Source organism: Oncorhynchus keta, chromosome 4, assembly GCF_023373465.1.
Source record: "Oncorhynchus keta strain PuntledgeMale-10-30-2019 chromosome 4, Oket_V2, whole genome shotgun sequence".
In the NCBI taxonomy this organism is placed as follows: domain Eukaryota; kingdom Metazoa; phylum Chordata; class Actinopteri; order Salmoniformes; family Salmonidae; genus Oncorhynchus; species Oncorhynchus keta.
The window spans coordinates 20,976,464-20,999,928 of NC_068424.1; the positions used below are offsets into that span (position 1 = coordinate 20,976,464).

General features: G+C 42.5%; 1 protein-coding gene across 1 annotated transcript; it reads right to left on the minus strand.

Moving 5' to 3' along the window:
* Positions 1–41: 41 nt before the first annotated feature.
* LOC118370645 (tomoregulin-1-like) lies at positions 42–21,761 on the minus strand. The gene is made up of 8 exons (XM_052518233.1): positions 21,040–21,761; positions 16,135–16,263; positions 14,728–14,857; positions 11,223–11,371; positions 2,076–2,132; positions 1,766–1,886; positions 1,477–1,638; positions 42–1,145 (listed from the first exon to the last, which is right to left on the minus strand). Exons 1-8 carry the CDS (start codon positions 21,191–21,193, stop codon positions 1,061–1,063), a joined length of 987 nt encoding a protein of 328 aa, XP_052374193.1. The 5' UTR covers positions 21,194–21,761; the 3' UTR covers positions 42–1,060.
* Between the last annotated feature and the right edge of the window lie 1,704 nt (positions 21,762–23,465).

Below are 23,465 nucleotides of genomic sequence, written 5' to 3' on the forward strand. Positions count from 1 at the left end.
ATTGACTCAAGACATTTCAGTTTTTAATTTTTAATGAATTTGTAAAAATGTCTAAAAACATAATCCCACTTTGACATTACTGGGATATTGTGTGTCGGCCCGTGACAAATAATCTCAATTTGAATCCATTTTAAATTCAGGATGTAACACAACAAAATGTGCAACAAGTCAAGGGATGTGAATACTTTCTGATAGACATTGTACATGCAGTTTTATAACTAGGGCTCAGAGTCTTTCCCAACCATGTGATTTTTCCACATTCCAAATGTTATAGATTTTTTTATTTAACAAAGTAAATCAAGAACTGCATTAAAATCAGTGCATTTATTTTTACAATACGCCTTCTCTTCCATAACAATTTTAACATTGTGATAAATTATTTTCTGAAAATGATTTAGGCTCCGTCATTGATCTAGTCATAATAATATGAAGGCAACACGAGTGTTTGAAACACAGATCATTTAATATTACTAAAACTACATCACTAAACACATTCACAGCTCATGCTATATGCAACTATTTCATTAGCAATAATACAAACAACATTAGAACATAAAAAATTAAATAAAAATGATATATAAAAACATTTAAATTCGTACCTAGTCAAAAAAATTGTTCCATCCCCGGAATGGTATTTTGAAAAGTAACCAAAACAAACTGTACACATCAGCTTTTACCTCCTTTATAGAAAACTGCATTTGGTATATAGTTGTATTTCATTTTAAAAAAAAGGTACTGAGAGAAAGTCAGAGACGCTGATAAATAGCATGAGTCCAGACCCTAGGTATCCAAGGTTTGTGTGCCTAAAGATACCAATACCACCTTGCAAACAATGGACGATCAGAGGAGAATGGCTGTCCATTTTCTGCCCGTAGGAAAAAATAAATAATGCAGCAGTCTGAAAAAAAGCAGCAAGAACTGCATATGTCCAGAAGGGAGAGAAAACTAAGGCCCCATTAGAGAAAATAAATAAATCAACATCCATTCAAAATAAAGGAGACAAAACAACAGATATCAAAAAATGTTATCCATATGGTGCAAAAATGCACACAAAAAACTGCTACATCATCCTGGATGAAGTCCCAGAGGGAAAGTGTCCAAGGTGTTGCTGTTGTCTTCGTCCCCTCTGGGTTTTGGGACACCTCCTATTCAACAAAAGACAATGGAATAACATCAAACTCTCATTTTTGACTGCCTCACAAAAGACTCAGCACTTTAGAAACGAGTTTGAAAAATATTAAATCAATTACGATTGTAAAAATGTGTATTGCTAAGTATACACCTTTTACAGAGTAACAATCTTTTGTCAAATGACACACATTGTCACATTTGGAATAGAATCTTCCATAAGACTTGCTCATTTATGCTACTGTATGTTGTTTAAAAAACACGGCTTATAAAATACAGAATATTTAAATCTGCTTATCAGAAATGTGCTATAAAGATCAGATAGGTCACTTTGGAGAGCACACCCACCTTGTGAAACACATGACAACAGCGACAATGATGGCGATCTGTACGGCTCCGATGACGGCTGCTATGAGAACATAGTGGAGTTTCTGTCCACTGGGCACCACGTACAGGATGTTGAAGTCTTGGATTTCATCACACTGCTGGCCAGTGTAGCCCGAGTCACACCTGGGGAGACAACCAAACCACTAACACTTCATTTAATGACACAATAATGATCTATGAATTAGGTCATAAAGAGATGAAACATAGCATACGCAGGTATGTAAGACAAAAGGACACCATGTTATCTTACCGGCAGGTGGGGATGCTATACTTAATTTCACATTGGCCGTGTTCACAGAAGTTGGCGTAGTCCTTTGTGCAGAGGGTGGGGATCCCTCCATAAGCTCTGTCCTCCCCTATGTCTGCCGTGTCTTTAAAGGTATACAGAAAATCACTAATATTAATATGGATGATATAAATATTAAAGAGCGAGCTAGGCCTGGTCCTCAGTTGCAGTACAACAGTATTATTTCCATATAGACAACATGAACCATGGTCTGAGGTAAATCGACGACCATAACAACATCATAACAGAGTGTGGTAAAAGGGAGCAGACATACCAAAAAGATCCGTCTTGCTGTTGCTACCATCGTCTTCATTTTTCTTCTTCCCTTTTTCTGAAAAAACAAAACAAATATTTTTGAGTGCATGACAGAAATGTCCCAATGTTGAAAATCGGTTAAAAAAAAACATTTCTGAGCGAGCCTTCCTTTCAAAGCTATAGACAGAAGCATTTTAAATGTGAAAGAATTCATAAGACTAGAGGTTGCTTAAAAATAGTTTTTCCAACTGTAAGAAGTTGAAAATAAATCATATTGGAGGGACTCAGGGAAATAGTGTTCAAGCTCCATGTTCTAAGAGAGCCCTAATCACAAGGATTATACAATTATCTGAGAGCGCACCATGGCTTGATTATCAGAGAGTGCACCATGGCTTGATTATCAGAGAGCGCACCATGGCTTGATTATCAGAGAGCCCTAATCACAAGGATTATACAATTATCTGAGAGCGCACCATGGCTTGATTATCAGAGATCGCACCATAACTTGATTATCAGAGAGCCCTAATCACAAGGATTATACAATTATCAGAGAGCGCACCATGGCTTGATTATCAGAGAGCGCACCATGACTTGATTATCAGAGAGCGCACCATGGCTTGATTAACAGAGAGCGCACCATGACTTGATTATCAGAGAGCGCACCATGGCTTGATTATCAAAGAGCGCACCATGACTTGATTATCAGAGAGCGCACCATGACTTGATTAACAGAGAGCGCACCATGGCTTAATTATCAGAGAGCGCACCATGGCTTGATTATCAGAGAGCGCACCATGGCTTGATTATCAGAGAGCGCACCATGACTTGATTATCAGAGAGCGCACCATGGCTTGATTAACAGAGAGTGCACCATGGCTTGATTATCAGAGAGCGCACCATGGCTTGATTATCAGAGATCGCACCATGACTTGATTATCAGAGAGCGCACCATGGCTTGATTATCAGAGAGCGCACCATGACTTGATTATCAGAGAGCGCAACATGGCTTGATTATCAGAGAGCGCACCATGACTTGATTATCAGAGAGCGCACCATGACTTGATTAACAGAGAGCGCACCATGGCTTAATTATCAGAGAGCGCACCATGGCTTGATTATCAGAAATCGCACCATGACTTGATTATCAGAGAGCGCACCATGGCTTGATTATCAGAGAGCGCACCATGACTTGATTATCAGAGAGCGCAACATGGCTTGATAGTCAGTCAGAGAGCGCACCATGGCTTGATTATCAGAGAGCGCAGCATGACTTGATAGTCAGTCAGAGAGTGCACCATGGCTTGATTATCAGAGAGCGCAGCATGGCTTGATTATCAGAGAGCGCACCATGACTTGATTATCAGAGAGCACACCATGGCTTGATTATCAGAGAGCGCACCATGACTTGATTATCAGAGAGCGCAACATGGCTTGATAGTCAGTCAGAGAGCGCACCATGGCTTGATTATCAGAGAGCGCAACATGGCTTGATAGTCAGTCAGAGAGCGCACCATGGCTTGATTATCAGAGAGCGCAGCATGGCTTGATTATCAGAGAGCGCACCATGACTTGATTATCAGAGAGCACACCATGGCTTGATTATCAGAGAGCGCACCATGACTTGATTATCAGAGAGCGCAACATGGCTTGATTATCAGAGAGCGCAACATGGCTTGATAGTCAGTCAGAGAGCGCACCATGGCTTGATTATCAGAGAGCGCAGCATGGCTTGATTATCAGAGAGCACACCATGACTTGATTATCAGAGAGCACACCATGGCTTGATTATCAGAGAGCGCAGCATGGCTTGATTATCAGAGAGCGCACCATGACTTGATTATCAGAGAGCGCACCATGGCTTGATTATCAGAGAGCGCAACATGGCTTGATTATCAGAGAGCGCACCATGGCTTGATTATCAGAGAGCACACCATGACTTGATTATCAGAGAGCGCACCATGGCTTGATTATCAGAGAGCGCAGCATGGCTTGATTATCAGAGAGCGCACAATGACTTGATTATCAGAGAGCACACCATGGCTTGATTATCAGAGAGCGCACAATGATGGCTTGATTATCAGAGAGCGCAACATGGCTTGATTATCAGAGAGCGCAACATGGCTTGATAGTCATCAGAGAGCGCGCACCATGGCTTGATTATCAGAGAGCGCAGCATGGCTTGATTATCAGAGAGCACACCATGACTTGATTATCAGAGAGCGCACCATGGCTTGATTATCAGAGAGCGCAACATGGCTTGATTATCAGAGAGCGCACCATGGCTTGATTATCAGAGAGCGCACCATGGCTTGATTATCAGAGAGCGCACCATGACTTGATTATCAGAGAGCGCACCATGGCTTGATTATCAGACAGCGCACCATGGCTTGATTATCAGAGCGCACCATGGCTTGATTAGCGCACCATGGCTTGATTATCAGAGAGCGCACCATGACTTGAGTATCAGAGAGCGCACCATGACATTGATTATCAGAGAGCGCACCATGGCTTGATTATCAGAGAGCGCACCATGGCGCACCATGGCTTGATTATCAGAGAGCGCACCATGGCTTGATTATCAGAGAGCGCAACATGGCTTGATTATCAGAGAGCGCACCATGACTTGATTATCAGAGAGCGCACCATGGCTTGATTATCAGAGAGCGCACCATGACTTGATTATCAGAGAGCGCAACATGGCTTGATTATCAGAGAGCGCAACATGGCTTGATAGTCAGTCAGAGAGCGCAACATGGCTTGATTATCAGAGAGTGCAACATGGCTTGATTATCAGAGAGCGCAACATGGCTTGATTATCAGAGAGCGCAACATGGCTTGATAGTCAGTCAGAGAGCGCAACATGGCTTGATTATCAGAGAGCGCAACATGGCTTGATTATGCACCATGGCTTGATTATCAGAGAGCGCACCATGGCTTGATAGTCAGAGAGCACAACATGGCTTGATAGTCAGTCAGAGAGCGCAACATGACTTGATTATCAGAGAGTGCAGCATGGCTTGATTATCAGAGAGCGCAACATGGCTTGATTATCAGAGAGTGCACCATGGCTTGATAGTCAGTCAGAGAGCGCACCATGGCTTGATAGTCAGTCAGAGAGCGCAACATGGCTTGATAGTCAGTCAGAGAGCGCACCATGACTTGATTATCAGAGAGTGCAGCATGGCTTGATTATCAGAGAGCGCAACATGGCTTGATTATCAGAGAGCGCAACATGGCTTGATTATCAGAGAGTGCACCATGACTTGATTATCAGAGAGCGCAACATGGCTTGATTATCAGAGAGCGCACCATGGCTTGATTATCAGAGAGCGCAACATGGCTTGATTATCAGAGAGCGCAACATGGCTTGATAGTCAGTCAGAGAGCGCAACATGACTTGATTATCAGAGAATGCAACATGGCTTGATTATCAGAGAGCGCACCATGACTTGATTATCAGAGAGCGCAAGCGCACCATGGCTTGATTATCAGAGAGCGCAACATGGCTTGATAGTCAGTCAGAGAGCGCAACATGGCTTGATTATCAGAGAGCGCGCTTGATTATCATGACTTGATTATCAGAGAGCGCAACATGGCTTGATAGTCAGTCAGAGAGCGCAACATGGCTTGATAGTCAGTCAGAGAGCATGGCTTGATTATCATGACTTGATTATCAGAGAGCGCAACATGACTTGATTATCAGAGAGCGCAACATGGCTTGATTATCAGAGAGCGCAACATGACTTGATTGCAACATGGCTTGATTATCAGAGAATGCAACATGGCTTGATTATCAGAGAGCGCAACATGGCTTGATAGTCAGTCAGAGAGCGCAACATGGCTTGATAGTCAGTCAGAGAGCGCATGGCTTGATTATCAGAGAACATGGCTTGATTATCAGAGAGCGCACCATGGCTTGATTCAGTCAGAGAGCGCAACATGACTTGATTATCAGAGAATGCAACATGGCTTGATTATAGCGCACCATGGCTTGATTATCAGAGAGCGCAACATGACTTGATTATCAGAGAGCGCAACATGACTTGATTATCAGAGAGCGCAACATGGCTTGATTATCAGAGAGCGCAACCATGGCTTGATTATCAGAGAGCGCACCATGGCTTGATCAGAGAGCGCACCATGGCTTGATTATCAGAGAGCGCACCATGGCTTGATTATCAGAGAGCGCAACATGGCTTGATTATCAGAGCGCAACATGGCTTGATTATCAGCGCAACATGGCTTGATTATCAGAGAGCGCACCATGGCTTGATTATCAGAGCACCAGCGCAACATGGCTTGATTATCAGAGAGCATGGCTTGATTATCAGAGAGCGCACCATGGCTTGATTATCAGAGAGCGCAACATGGCTTGATTATCAGAGAGCGCACCATGGCTTGATTATCAGAGAGCGCACCATGGCTTGATTATCAGAGAGCGCACCATGGCTTGATTATCAGAGAGCGCACCATGACTTGATTATCAGAGAGCGCACCATGACTTGATTATCAGAGAGCGCAACATGGCTTGATTATCAGAGAGCGCACCATGGCTTGATTATCAGAGAGCGCACCATGGCTTGATTATCAGAGAGCGCATTATCATGACAACATGATTATCAGAGAGCGCAACATGGCTTGATTATCAGAGAGCGCAACATGGCTTGATTATCAGAGAGCGCAACATGGCTTGATTATCAGAGAGCGCACCATGGCTTGATTATCAGAGAGCGCAACATGGCTTGATTATCAGATTATCAGAGAGCGCAACATGGCTTGATTCATCAGAGAGCGCAGCATGGCTTGATTCAGTCGCAACATGGCTTGATTATGCAACATGGCTTGATAGTCAGTCAGAGAGCGCACCATGGCTTGATTATCAGAGCAGCATGGCGCAGAGAAGCATGGCTTGATTATCAGAGAGCGCACCATGGCTTGATTATCAGAGAGCGCAACATGGCTTGATTATCAGAGAGCGCAACATGGCTTGATTATCAGAGAGCGCAACATGGCTTGATTATCAGAGAGCGCACCATGGCTTGATTATCAGAGAGCGCAACATGGCTTGATTATCAGAGAGCGCAAGCATGGCTTGATTATCAGAGAGCGCAACATGGCTTGATTATCAGAGAGCGCAACATGGCTTGATTATCAGAGAGCGCAACATGGCTTGATTATCAGAGAGCGCAACATGGCTTGATTATCAGAGAGCGCAACATGGCTTGATTATCAGAGAGCGCAACATGGCTTGATTATCAGAGAGCGCAACATGGCTTGATTATCAGAGAGTGCAGCATGGCTTGAGTCAGTCAGCGCAACATGGCTTGATTAGTCAGAGAGCGCAACATGGCTTGATTATCAGAGAGCGCAACATGACTTGATTATCAGAGAGCGCAACATGGCTTGATTATCAGAGAGCGCAACATGGCTTGATTATCAGAGAGCGCAACATGGCTTGATTATCAGAGAGCGCAACATGGCTTGATTATCAGAGAGCGCAACATGGCTTGATTATCAGAGAGCGCAACATGGCTTGATAGTCATGACTTGATTATCAGAGAGCGCAACAGCTTGATTATCACAACATGGCTTGATTATCAGAGAGCGCAAGCATGGCTTGATTATCAGAGAGCGCATCATGACTTGATTATCAGAGAGCGCACCATGGCTTGATTATCAGAGAATGCAACATGGCTTGATTATCAGAGAGCGCAGCATGGCTTGATTATCAGAGAGCGCACCATGGCTTGATTATCAGAGAGTGCACCATGGCTTGATTATCAGAGAATGCAACATGGCTTGATTATCAGAGAATGCAACATGGCTTGATTATCAGAGAATGCAACATGGCTTGATTATCAGAGAGCGCACCATGGCTTGATTATCAGAGAGCGCACCATGGCTTGATTATCAGAGAGCGCAACATGGCTTGATTATCAGAGAGCGCACCATGGCTTGATTATCAGAGAGCGCACCATGGCTTGATTATCAGAGAGCGCACCATGGCTTGATTATCAGAGAGCGCACCATGGCTTGATTATCAGAGAGCGCAACATGGCTTGATTATCAGAGAGCGCACCATGGCTTGATTATCAGAGAGCGCACCATGGCTTGATTATCAGAGAGCGCACCATGGCTTGATTATCAGAGAGCGCACCATGGCTTGATTATCAGAGAGCGCACCATGGCTTGATTATCAGAGAGCGCACCATGGCTTGATTTATCAGATTATCAGAGCGCACCAACTTGATTATGGCTTGATTATCAGAGAGCGCAACATGGCTTGATTATCAGAGAGCGCACCATGGCTTGATTATTATCAGAGAGCGCACCATGACTTGATTATCAGAGAGCGCAATGATGGCTTGATTATCAGAGAGCGCACCATGGCTTGATTATGCACCATGGCTTGATTATCAGAGAGCGCACCATGACTTGATTATCAGAGAGCGCAACATGGCTTGATAGTCAGTCAGAGAGCGCACCATGGCTTGATTATCAGAGAGCTGCAACATGGCTTGATTATCAGTCATTGATTATCAGAGAGCGCAGCATGGCTTGATTCTCAGAGAGTGTACCATGGCTTGATTATCAGAGAGCGCAACATGGCTTGATTATCAGAGAATGCAACATGGCTTGATTATCAGAGAGCGCACCATGGCTTGATTATCAGAGAGCGCACCATGGCTTGATTATCAGAGAGCGCACCATGACTTGATTATCAGAGAGCGCAGCATGGCTTGATTCTCAGAGAGTGTACCATGGCTTGATTATCAGAGAGTGCAACATGGCTTGATAGTCAGTCAGAGAGCGCAACATGGCTTGATTATCAGAGAGCGCAGCATGGCTTGATTATCAGAGAGCGCAACATGGCTTGATTATCAGAGAGCGCAACATGGCTTGATTATCAGAGAGCACACCATGGCTTGATTATCAGAGAGTGCAGCATGGCTTGATTATCAGAGAGCGCAACATGGCTTGATTATCAGAGAGCGCAACATGGCTTGATTATCAGAGAGCGCAACATGGCTTGATTATCAGAGAGCGCAACATGGCTTGATTATCAGAGAGCGCAACATGGCTTGATTATCAGAGAGCGCAACATGGCTTGATTATCAGAGAGTGCAGCATGGCTTGATTATCAGAGAGCGCAACATGGCTTGATTATCAGAGAGCGCAACATGGCTTGATTATCAGAGAGCGCACCATGGCTTGATTATCAGAGAGCGCACCGTGACTTGATTATCAGAGAGCGCACCGTGACTTGATTATCAGAGAGGGCACCGTGACTTGATTATCAGAGAGGGCACCGTGGCTTGATGGTAGTTGCCGTAATATAGTTAATATCCCAATTAAAAATAGCAGTTAACTAGCATTCTGACATGGCCTCATTGAAATACATTTGGTTAATCAACAAACCAGTTGAATGTTAGATATATGATGTAGATTTTGTACAAGATACCTACCATTTTTTTTTATTACAAACTAATAACCGATGGTGCTGTTTAGGATGCACATTTCTGATATATAACAATAAGATGACCATAGATACAATGAGGTATGGCGGGTTTCTATTTGGGCCAGTGGAAGCATGAGGCTGTCATTACTCTGACAGACAGTTACTGTAATGCGTGCAAGCCTTTGCGATGCTCATTTGCATTACAAAATGAAATAAATGACAGATAAGTGGCGAGTGACTGGGTTTAACTTGAGGGCAATTTGGCCTGTTGAGATGTAGGGTGACACACAGGCATGCTTCACTACAGTTAATGGCCCTCCTGCAAGAATTGGCCAACTGCACCATCAGCAGAAATGCCTCCAAACTGATTTAAGAGATAGACACATACATAGGGCCACATGACAAATGTTGTTAAGAAACATCTCAGGAGATTACTCTCTGAGAACAAATGTAATATCACTATGGTAACAAATAATATCACCATGGTGATTTAGCAGACGCTCTTATCCAGAGCGACTGACATTAGTAATGTGAAATGATAGGAATCCCATTGTAGGAATATTGGAACATCCATAACTAGTTCTTAGATTTCCAGGTTGGGATGTATTCTATTGCATTTTGTATAAGGTATGCAAGTTCATGTAATATTTAGGGTCAATGTATTAAAAAAAAAATGTAACCTTTATTTAACTAGGCAAGTCAGTTAAGAACAAATTCTTATTTTCAATGACAGCCTAGGAACAGTGGGTTAACTGCCTGTTCAGGGGCAGAACGACAGATTTGTACCTTGTCAGCTCGGGGATTTGAACTTGCAACCTTTCGGTGCCCAATGCTCTAACCACTAGGCTACACTGCCGCCCCAAATGTATGCTCTGTGAAACAAAAAATATATATAGATTATTTATGTAAATAGATATTTTAGCCCTACACTTTAGAACTAGATTGTGAGACGTTTTTAAAAACAGGGCCATATTTGGGGTAGTAAATCTTCGCCCTCAAATGGAGAATGACATTTTTTAAACGGCTTTAAACAGATGTTCTGGTAAGAAACATCTTTGTAGTTATCTGAACAGCTGGTTGCCCGATGCCCCTTGGTCGTAATAATGTGGCCCAAATCCAAATTGTGTGCATCCAGATTGAGGTCATGTCTGCATTTGAAAGAAGAATCTTCAGTCTTTCGATGCGCTGTAGAAAGACGTATGTCGGGACAAACCTAATAGTCTCAGTCATCACCACACAGCACACGGCATTGTCATAGTGAGGATCAATCAACCAATTGGGGTGGGCATCATAAACATCAGAGTTTGACAGGAACTAGCCATCATATAGGTCAGTGGCAGTATGAAGTAATAAAGATTTAGAGGAATGTCAAGACTGGTGGGTGGGACGCTTATATAAACACAGCACATATCAGGAATATCAGGACTGGCACCAGGAACCCATGCACGGGAGAATATCTAGGACATTGTATTAAACTATTAAGTAGGATGTCTCATTACAGCAGGATCCCCTCATCTCTACACCAAAAATCTCAGTCAAATATTAAATTGTGATTTATTTTCCTTCCTTGAGATTGTGAATAATAAATCAAATCCTTCGAAAACCACAATCCATTGTTTTTTCCCCACAATGCAGTGTAAATACAGTACATGGGGCATAAAATGACATGTTTCGAAATGACGTTTTAATGTTAGAACATGGCATTACCTGGACAACTCCCGAGATGCTTCACGTCAATCTTCACCTGCTTCAAGCACGAAGCCTCTCTTACGTGACAGGGGGTAATGTAAGATTTCCCGTTTGTTCCACACACCGGGTTGTCATTATGGCCACTGCAGTCAATGTTGCACATACACCTGGGTGTCGAAGAAAACATTTATATAAAAATCTGTTTAATGAACACTGTATTAACACTGCGTTCACTAAAAGAGCTAAACTAGCCATCATATAGGTCACTGGGGCAGCAGGGTAGCCTAGTGGTTAGAGCGTTGGACTAGTAACCGGAAGGTTGCGAGTTCAAACCCCGAGCTGACAAGGTACAAATCTGTTGTTCTGCCCCTGAACAGGCAGTTAACCCACTGTTCCCAGGCCGTCATTGAAAATAAGAATGTGTTCTTAACTGACTTGCCTAGTTAAATAAAGGTCAAATAAAAATAAACATACATCATCAACCAATTTGAATCTAATGTGACAACCCAGGACGCCAGTATATGGTGAAAATAAGCAAAGATATCTATGAGGTACTAGTGGTCACTAGTCGTCTTCCAGATGAAGATGAGACCTCCTTTCAGTGACTGAGAGCACCTCAGCTGATGAAGACGAGTCCTCCTTTTAGAGACTGAGAGCACAAAAGCTGATGAAGACGAGTGCTTCTTTCAGAAACTACTGAGAGCACAATAGCTGATGAAGATGAGTCCTCTTTTCAGAAACTACTGAGAGCACAACAGCTGATGAAGACGAGTCCTCCTTTCAGAAACTACTGAGAGCACAATAGCTGATGAAAGACAGAGAATAGAGAGCACAACCTCCTTTTCAGAAACTACTGAGAGCACAACAGCTGATGAAGACGAGTCCTCCTTTCAGAAACTACTGAGAGCACAATAGCTGATGAAGACGAGTCCTCTTTTCAGAAACTACTGAGAGCACAACAGCTGATGAAGACGAGTCCTCCTTTCAGAAACTACTGAGAGCACAATAGCTGATGAAGACGAGTCCTCCTTTCAGAAACTACTGAGAGCACAACAGCTGATGAAGACGAGTCCTCCTTTCAGAAACTACTGAGAGCACAACAGCTGATGAAGACGAGTCCTCCTTTCAGAAACTACTGAGAGCACAACAGCTGATGAAGACGAGTCCTCCTTTCAGAAACTACTGAGAGCACAACAGCTGATGAAGACGAGTCCTCAGAGAATACTGAGAGCACAACAGCTGATGAAGACGAGTCCTCCTTTCAGAAACTACGGAGAGCACAACAGCTGATGAAGACGAGTCCTCCTTTCAGAAACTACTGAGAGCACAACAGCTGATGAAGACGAGTCCTCCTTTCAGAAACTACTGAGAGCACAATAGCTGATGAAGACGAGTCCTCTTTTCAGAAACTACAGGAGAGCACAACAGCTGATGAAGACGAGTCCTCCTTTCAGAAACTACGGAGAGCACAACAGCTGATGAAAACGAGTCCTCCTTTCAGAAACTACTGAGAGCACAACAGCTGATGAAGACGAGTCCTCCTTTCAGAAACTACGGAGAGCACAACAGCTGATGAAGACGAGTCCTCCTTTCAGAAACTACTGAGAGCACAACAGCTGATGAAAACGAGTCCTCCTTTCAGAAACTACTGAGAGCACAACAGCTGATGAAAACGAGTCCTCCTTTCAGAAACTACTGAGAGCACAACAGCTGATGAAGACGAGTCCTCCTTTCAGAAACTACTGAGACCACAACAGCTGATGAAGACGAGTGCTTCTTTCAGAAACTACTGAGAGCACAATAGCTGATGAGGACGAGTCCTCTTTTCAGAAACTACTGAGAGCACAACAGCTGATGAAGACGAGTCCTCCTTTCAGAAACTACTGAGAGCACAACAGCTGATGAAAACGAGTCCTCTTTTCAGAAACTACTGAGAGCACAACAGCTGATGAAAACGAGTCCTCCTTTCAGAAACTACGGAGAGCACAACAGCTGATGAAGACGAGTCCTCCTTTTAGAGACTGAGAGCACAAAAGCTGATGAAGACGAGTGCTTCTTTCAGAAACTACTGAGAGCACAATAGCTGATGAGGACGAGTCCTCTTTTCAGAAACTACTGAGAGCACAACAGCTGATGAAGACGAGTCCTCCTTTCAGAAACTACTGAGAGCACAATAGCTGATGAAGACGAGTCCTCTTTTCAGAAACTACTGAGAGCACAACAGCTGATGAAAACGAGTCCTCCTTTCAGAAACTACGGAGAGCACAACAGCTGATGAAGACGAGTCCTCCTTTCAGAAACTACGGAGAGCACAACAGCTGATGAAGACGAGTCCTCCTCAGAAACTACTGAGAGCACAACAGCTGATGAAGACGAGTCCTCCTTTCAGAAACTACTGAGAGCACAACAGCTGATGAAGACGAGTCCTCCTTTCAGAAACTACGGAGAGCACAACAGCTGATGAAGACGAGTCCTCCTCAGAAACTACTGAGAGCACAACAGCTGATGAAAACGAGTCCTCTTTTCAGAAACTACTGAGAGCACAACAGCTGATGAAGACGAGTCCTCCTTTCAGAAACTACGGAGAGCACAACAGCTGATGAAGACGAGTCCTCCTTTCAGAAACTACTGAGAGCACAAAAGCTGATGAAGACGAGTCCTCCTTTCAGAAACTACTGAGAGCACAACAGCTGATGAAGACGAGTCCTCCTTTCAGAAACTACTGAGAGCACAACAGCTGATGAAGACGAGTCCTCCTTTCAGAAACTACTGAGAGCACAACAGCTGATGAAGACGAGTCCTCCTTTCAGAAACTACTGAGAGCACAACAGCTGATGAAAACGAGTCCTCTTTTCAGAAACTACTGAGAGCACAACAGCTGATGAAGACGAGTCCTCCTTTCAGAAACTACTGAGAGCACAACAGCTGATGAAAACGAGTCCTCCTTTCAGAAACTACTGAGAGCACAACAGCTGATGAAGACGAGTCCTCCTTTCAGAAACTACGGAGAGCACAACAGCTGATGAAGACGAGTCCTCAGAAACTACTGAGAGCACAATAGCTGATGAAGACGAGTCCTCAGAAACTACTGAGAGCACAACAGCTGATGAAGACGAGTCCTCCTTTCAGAAACTACTGAGAGCACAATAGCTGATGAAGACGAGTCCTCAGAGACTACTGAGAGCACAACAGCTGATGAAGACGAGTCCTCCTTTCAGAAACTACTGAGAGCACAATAGCTGATGAAGAGTCCTCCTTTCAGAAACTACTGAGAGCACAAAAGCTCATGAAGACGAGTCCTCCTTTCAGAAACTACTGATAGCACAATAGCTGATGAAGACGAGTCCTCAGAGACTACTGAGAGCACAATAGCTGATGAAGAAGAATCCTCAGAGACTACTGAGAGCACAACAGCTCATGAAGATGAGTCCTCCTTTCAGAAACTACTGATAGCACAATAGCTGATGAAGACGAGTCCTTAGAGACTTCTGAGAGCACAATAGCTGCAGTGGAAAGTACTCACAATATATCCTCAGAGTCCACATCGCATTCTGCTCCAAACTTGCAGTTGACGCATTTTGTGGGCTTTTTTCCTCTGCCTGTGCCTGATCCTTCATCATCTGTAGAAAAGGAGAGATTTTCAAAAAAGTTAGCTGTCAAACAGAGTTAATATTGTTCTATTAGAAACTGGTTGAGAGCACAGCTGATGAAAAAGTCCTTTTGAAACTTTAAGCACAGCTATGAAAACCAGCTTTCAGAAACTACTGAAACATTGTAACATGGGTTGTCAAGTCAAACGTATTCAGAAAAGTGAAGCAAGATGAAGAGTCCTCCTTTCAGAAACACTGAGCACTCTGCTCATGCCAGATCCAGAAAACTGCCATCTGTGAAGACGTGTTCACAGCATAGAAAATGAGTTAGCTTCAGCTTGCACAACAGCTCTAAAATGACTTTATAAAAAATGACACAATAGCTGATGAAGACGAGTGATGAGAGCAAAAGCTGCACTCCATATCCTCAGAAAGGGGATTCTGTCCAAACTCTCAGGTGAAAGTGTGCAGCCTGCTGACTAAGACTCACCTGTTTAAAAAGTGGCAGGCCACATCAGAGTCAAACAGAGTTAATATTGGACTATTGCTGGTTGCATGCTGCTTTTGTTTCAATGTTTAAGCACTCATTGAAACATTGATGGGTGTCAAGTCAAACGTATTGGAAAAGAGCAAACAGGGATGTACTTCTTAGAGCAGATCCAGAACTGCCATCTGTGTGTTACAGCATGAAAGGATGCTTACTGTCTAAAAACTTATAACAAAATGACTAGGTGATGAAACCAGACACAACGGGCAATGAAAGGATGTTAGGTGAACCATCACTAAGACTCACCTGTTTAGACCAGACATATGGACGCTGGCAATGAAAGGATGGTACTGAACCATCACAGCCTAGACCAGACACAACGGGCAATGAAAGGATGGTACTGAACCATCACAGCCTAGACCAGACACAACGGGCAATGAAAGGATGGTACTGAACCATCACAGCCTAGACCAGACACAACGGGCAATGAAAGGATGGTACTGAACCATCACAGCCTAGACCAGGGATCATCAAGTAGATTCAGCCACGGGACCATTTGTTTTCTCCAGCAGATAGTCAGGCGGCCAGAACAAAATGACAAATCATTTGTAGACTGCAAATTTACTGCAAGAAGCCCAAACAGATATAACATTTGACTAACACCTTGTTTAGATTTGTATATGATCACATGCAGTATATCTCTATATTATGTGTGGGAATACTATGGAACAGAGTTCCTAGATTAAGATCAGTTGGAGCTGATTTGCTTTGGCAAAGCCCTTCCTGATTGCTTTCTTGCTCATGGCAATGGTAATGACAGTCTTACTTGACAACAGAGAACATGATAGCCTTTATTCCACTGCGTTACTTACATGGAACTGGCAGACACATTTCAGGTCAGCCCCATTCTCTTGACATGTCCCCCCGTAACGACAAGTTGCAGTGTCACACACTCTCAGGTCACTTTTCTTCTCAGACAAATCTGGGTAAAAACAAGGTGTGAAATACCATTATTTTAGTGCTCCATTTGTAAAACCACATGAATATCTAGTATAGTCTATGTTGTGTACTAGTATTTATGTGACATTGCTTTTCTATCTGGGAAAAACTTGCTAACATGAAGATTGGAGCAAATAGTGTGTGAAAACGTTCAACTCGAAACACAATTCTTTCCCAAACTACAGTCTTTGAGAAAAAAACTCCTCTGGTATAGCCTGGCTGGAAACACTCTTCTTTACCTAAAATACAGTTAGCCTTGAATGCAAAATGATATGCTCTGTTTCATCACAAAACAGAGTAAGTCACACTGAATTCCAGGCTAAAATGCACTATGAACCAAAGCCGTGACAACTTAAGAGTTCGCGGCCACTTGAATACATCTTCCAGTAATGACTTTCATCCATCCGACATGCAAAAGCCCATAGCTTCCCCTTTAGCCAGAAATAGACTTGAACATCTCTCACTCTCTCACACTGGGCGGAATTTATCAGAGGAAGGAGAAGGACAAATCAATGGAAGAGAGGAGTCAATGTAGCGAAGACCCGGGTCATTAGTAGCCATCCAACTCCTTTGCCACAAGACATCAATAGTCATCGCCTCATTTCTTCAATGGTTGGACTAATGAGAGATCCGGTACAGAGAGAGCTTAGCTACGCATCATTTGTACAACTTTATTGAGAGTCAGTGGAATGTGCAATGTACAACAGTCACTGGCCAGCATAACTGGACTGAGAAATGTAGTCACTACTGGTCATTCGGACAAGTTGGTCCTCATTTACACAGTAATGCCTTGTCATTGCATGATCATGGGAAAGCAAAGCCAAGAACCATCAACAGGGACACAGAAAGCTGACTTGAAAAGATTGGAGAAGAGGGTCAAGTCCGATCTGATAATCGTTGATCAGGAGCTCAAGCACATTATGCGTGAGAGGCATTCCTGATAGTAATGATAGGATTTTCAGGTTGTCAAAGTGGGCTTACAAGGCACTTATAGTAAAGTATGCCATCACAATATTGTTTGAAAAAGTTCATCATTAGCCTGGTCATAAGTAGGGATAACATCATTCGATTGGATTACATCATCAGGATCAATGAATTTGGTCAAAACAACTCCTCCGTGCTGCAAGTCTTCAATACTAACTTTAACCAAACTGTCAAAAACATTACGGATGAAGTGAACTTACAGAGGATTTTATTTCCCCTGCTGACAATCAGTTGTAGTATAATCTGTTTTTCACTAGCTTTGATAACTACAGTAGGTGTGAAAAATGACTGTTGTGCTACTGTGCTAGAACAACTCTAGGTTCATGGACACCCTGAGGGAGAGTGTTTGAATCTCACAGAGCTCTAATGGAGGAATGAGAAGACCATCCCAGCCTTCCAGGCAGGTTTGACAGCAGCCATTTACATCCTCCTGGGGTCAACAGCATTACCACCAAGCACTCCTATCAACTAGCAGAACATTGGAAAACCCCTGGTCTGTGAGATTTACAGGCAGGGGGAGACATAGGGGGGAGGGAGAGAAGGAGAGGGAATGAGAGAGAAATGAAGACATAAAAGGAGAGGAAGAGTTAAAAGAGGGAGCGAAGGAGAGAGAGAAAGAAAAAGAGAGAATAGGAGAGGTGAGGGGAATGGAAGAATCCTACCCCACTGAGGTTTGAACTGAAGTTCCCTCCTGCTCTCATCGCCAGTCCGCACGAGGGAAGACATATCTCAACATGCAGTAGGAGCTTTATGTTGTCTTATCCCCACTGTTAGAGAAGGTTTCAGAAGAGGAAGCCACTATACAACTAATCCATTGTCTTGAGACAGGTAAGCATACCACAGGGACTAATAATAACCCAACCTTTCAACAAATGGGAGGCAAAGTAGTTCCAGGCCAAAGATTATAATCAGCCTCTGCTAACAATCCCCTCCTCTCCTAAATAGATCTGTGTGTTACTCAACCAATGGTCACAGTCTCGATATAAAGGGGCTAGCCCCGATCCTAGGCACCCTGTACTTAAAGGACTATTGACCAAACTGTTCATTTCCTCATTACAGTCACTGTCGCCCTGGGATCCCGAAGCTAGCCCATTAAATACAGGTCATGACCTAAAACTCCTCTGTAATCAATCAATACCACCACTGTATAGGAACACTAGTCTTTAAAAAACTGCAGTAGAAGTCATAGTGGGACCAGGGCTTTAATTAAATAAAACCCTAATTAAATAGCATTGATCCTGACCTGCAAAATAGGCGCATAGGTGCAGTAATATAAGTACGATAATTCTGGCTGTTTTACCAATGTTTGTTCTTTACAGCAGTGCATGGTAACAACCACGCTTACACTGATTCAACCCAATCACTGCATGCCTTGAGAAATACAATCTGCATTTCTCAGTAACAGTGGGGAAATACCACACTTCACTGCATTTAAAGGGACAGTTCACTCTCAAATTAAAATGTTGTCCGATATTTTCAGAAGTAGTCTAATGTCAGGTCAAGCTGAATCCACATCCCACATTGTCATTTGGGTATCCTAGATCCAGCAACATGCCTCAACCTGAAAACCATGGAAAAGAAAAGCAGAATAAAGGCAAGAAATGATACAGTGATTATATTTTCCATTCATTTCTGAAATGAATCTTCATATCCAGAATAATTACGGTTGCTAAGGTCACATCTGCTATGAGGTTTCCTAAGAGGTTTGTGATCAGCACCCAATTCTAGGTTGTTTTTAGGAGCATTGAAGAGCAACCAGGACCATGGGGAAAAGGAATAGCCTGCTTATTGACGGAAGTTAATCAGGCAAGCAGCAAATGTAAACAAATAGCTTGACAAGAGGAAAACAATTGGCTTTATCAGGACAGCTCACTCTTCGTTATAAATCGGACTGCTTTTAAATAAAAGAAAAAAGAAAAGCCTACTGAATGAACACAATACATAGACCTTCATAACAAACAGTTATTATGGAAACGAGAGGACATCACTCATGGTTTATGGGATTATGGAGAGGGTGGAACTACATCCACAACGGGTTTACGTGTCCATTCATCTTAAATACCATCAAACATAGGCCAATCTGTCAAAGACACACTGAATGTTGGCTTTGGGTGGAACCCCTTAGGAAACCACATAGCAGATGTGAACTTTCAGCAAGCATATTATATATTCCGGATATAAAGAGTCAAATGAATTTACCCTCAATTTAACCCACGATGACACTGTATACCAGTGTTGTAAAGTACTTGAGTAACACTAAAGTAATACTTAAGTCGTTTGGGGGTGGAGGGGTATTTATATTTTTGATAACTTTTACTTCACTATATTCCTAAAGAAAATAATGTACTTTTTACTCCATACATTTTCCCTGACACCCAAAAGTACTCGTTCAATTTTGAATGCTAAGCAGGACAGGAAAATGTTCCATTTCACGCACTTATGCAGAGAACATCCCCGGTCATCCCTACTGCCTCTGATCTGGCGGACTCACTAAACACACATGCTTCGTTTGTAAATGATGTTGAAGGTTGCCCCTGGCTTTCCGTAAATGATGTTGAAGGTTGCCCCTGGCTGTCCATAAATGATGTTGAAGGTTGCCCCTGGCTTTCCGTAAATGATGTTGAAGATTCCGTAAATGATGTTGAAGGTTGCCCCTGGCTTTCCGTAAATGATGTTGAAGGTTGCCCCTGGCTATCCGTAAATGATGTTGAAGGTTGCCCCTGGCTTTCCGTAAATGATGTTGAAGGTTGCCCCTGGCTATCCGTAAATGATGTTGAAGGTTGCCCCTGGCTTTCCGTAAATGATGTTGAAGGTTGCCCCTGGCTTTCCGTAAATGATGTTGAAGGTTGCCCCTGGCTTTCCGTAAATGATGTTGAAGGTTGCCCCTGGCTTTCCGTAAATGATGTTGAAGGTTGCCCCTGGCTTTCCGTAAATGATGTTGAAGGTTGCCCCTGGCTTTCCGTAAATGAAAAAAACTAGGTGGTGCCGTCCGGTTAACATAAGGAATTTGAAATAATTTATACTTTTACTTTTGATACTTAATTAAGTATATTTTAGCAATTACATTTAATTTTGATACTTAAGGATATTTAATACCAAATACTTTTAGACGTTAATTCATGTAGTATTTTACTAGGTGACTTTCACTTTTACTTGAGTCATTTTCTATTAAGGTATCTTTACTTTTACTCAATTAGGACAATTGGGTACTTTTTCTACAACTGGTGTATATAAACAAAAGTCATTACTCCTCACCAGGAAACTGATGAATTACTGTTTCCATTTAAAATAATGAAACCCAAACAATAATGATAATAAATAAATAAATAATGATAATGAAACCCAAACAACAGCAGGACAATCCAGGGTGGGGTTCAAATATGGACATTTTCCCCTGCATGCACCTCACCAACAAGAGGGGACAGATCGAGCCACCCCCCAATAAACATAAGCCTATGAAATCACATTTCCCAAATGTATACATATATTTTTATTTTTAAACATGCATTGACTCAAAATGATTCCTCTTATGAAGCAGTGACACTGCCAGCCTTATGTATGTCTAATCCAGACCAATTGAGCATGATGTGCTTTGTCTGCTGGTCAAGGAGATTGCCCAATTACCGACCAGCGTTCATTCAGCAAGGACGATAAACACCTCAGGAGCGCCTGTGTTGCAAAAACACAGGATGTGTGTCTGATAAACACAAATGATTGCCATAGAAGTGCTTGCTTTGGAAAAGTTAATTGATCAAGAAAATGTATTGATACTCACCCAAGCAGTCCTTGCCTTTTCCTAAGATACATTCGCTGCTCTCAGGGTAAGAGGCTTGTGCTCCAGGCAGTGTAGAGACGGCCAAAAGGCAGAGGAGAGAGAAAAAACGGCCTGCTGAGGGTCCGTGAGATGAGAGGGGATATCCTATGGACATGATGCTTACAATGCTGTGTAGAGTGGACACCGTCTTTTCTCCAAATCACATATGCCTTTTTTCATTCAAATGGCAGAAATACATCAACGTATCCACCAGATGTGAATTGGTAGACGGAGAACAAAACGCGTTGTTGTTGGCAAACTGTTTCACCCACGGCTAAAAAAAGGTTTAATCTCCTTTGCAGAAAGGGGATTATCTCCCAGCATAGCCATATAAAAAAACGGCATTATATCGGACTTTAGCTCACAAATTGCACAAACGAAATGTTGGCTTTACTCTATTGATCACTCGACTGGCCGTTGTATGGGATAGGGTGTGCGATAAAGAGCTGTTTTGACTGTCGCATTTACCTTTGACGCGTCTGCCTCTATTTTATCTCAGCGGCAAACAGCCGGTTTAAAATGTCCCTCCGAGAATATCTCTGCATCCTTCCACAACACAATCCCACAAAGGCGAAAAGAAATGATTTTGTTGTAGCAATTTACCCAGACAATGTCTTGTGTGAGATTTTGTGAATCACCATCAACAAAGGACTTCGGTGACGCTTGGGTATCACATGACGCGAGACCACCCCCAATCATTGAAGCACGCTTTGCGGTGGAGCGGCAAGATCACACCATAAATGTGTGGGGAGGGGATTCCGGTTGTAGCCTAGTAGGATACGTTATAAAGCGACATTTGCGAAAACTGTACAAAGGCTACAGCCTAAGCCTACTAACTTTTTTTCGTAATCAAGGAGTAAGACAATTACATTCATTAAAATATAAAAATGCAAGCTATATGTGCTCTTTCACATATATAAAAATAAGAGGAAGAGGCCTATCTGGCAGATATAAATACATATTGACAGTTTACCAATCCATGTTAAATTGATTATTCCCAGGTTACTTACCAACTAGTATAAATTACAATTTCACAAATTGTGAATCATGACATTTCTAAATAATAATTATGTTCAAAACACTCAAACTGATTGTTCTGGCACTGTCAGTAGCAGTTGACCTCATGAGTAGCCTAACTAGAGGCTTATTACATAACCATGTTACACGCTTATACATGTTGGGAAGGGTTTGCAAGCAAGCATTTCACGGTAAAATATTCGGTACAATACATTTTGAATTGATTACACGGCTTACATTTTACATGACTTATTACATGGCTCATATTGCGTCTCTATGGTTCTCTCAGTCCTTGCACTGCAGTGGCGCAGCATGCCATGTGGTGTTGGAGACCACAACATCAGTGGCATTATTGATCCTGATAACACAACCACTCTTTCCATTTCATGTTTGGGCTGCTGTTCAAAAGACACATTGATGAGTATTACCACATATAACAATGCAAATCACAGTCAAGCCTTTGCCAGACACCTGAGGTTTCAGGATCACAGAAGAGATCACCGAATATAAATCAGGACTAGTTTGACTAAAATATGGATTCCTTTTTTTCTGAGTGACATGTGCCTTGCGGGGCTGTTTTCCCAAACTGAGTCAGCTCACAACTGCATCAATGAATTTGAGCATCAAGGACTGGTGCAATTTAAAGATGTGAGTAAAACAATCACATTTCCAGTCAAATCAGTTGAAATGTGGTACACTGTGTTAACTGTATCTACCACGTTTTTATTTTTCTCATGAATTTGTTGAAATATTAATTTAGTTAATGTTTTTTTCATATTCAATTAATCAAATAAAAAGATTTTTGTAACGGTCACCCCAGTTTAAATAGGTGTTAAACTGAGCACAATATGGCATGAAGGTTACATCCATTTATCTGCACACCAGTCTATAATATATTGATTCAACCATGTACTCTGAATGCAATATCACTCTAAAATGTGTATTCGTATTCAAATGTTATTGTAAGTTGAAATCATATAGTCATTGAAGGAAAGAGCTGAAACTATCCAATGTATAATGCATTGTAATGTCAAATAACATGCGAAACGTGGATGGTGTCACGACTTCCGCCGAAGTCGGCTCCTCTCCGTGTTCGGCGATCGACGCCACCGGCTTTCTAGACACCGCCGCTCCATTTTTCATCTTTCCATTTGTTTTGTCTTCTTCCATACACACCTGGTTTTCATTCCCTAATCATACTGAATGTATTTAGTCCTCTGTTCCCCTACTTGTCTTTGTGTGTAATTGTTAATTGTTAGATGATGTTTTGTCTGGCGCTATACTTTATTATTGTTTCCGTGTTATTTTGGCACATTGATTTTTCATGTACGTCATTCGTGGAACGGAATTAAAGTGCGCCTATTTATTTC

Bases quoted from the DNA above. Each gene is read 5' to 3' on its own strand.
- LOC118370645 (XM_052518233.1), bottom strand. From the start codon at position 21,193: ATGTCCATAGGATATCCCCTCTCATCTCACGGACCCTCAGCAGGCCGT. The intron at 1,887-2,075 runs GTATGTCTGCTC...ATACCTTTAAAG, and splicing joins CAGCAAGACGGATCTTTTTG to ACACGGCAGACATAGGGGAG. The intron at 1,146-1,476 runs GTGGGTGTGCTC...TTTGTTGAATAG, and splicing joins GTTGTCATGTGTTTCACAAG to GAGGTGTCCCAAAACCCAGA.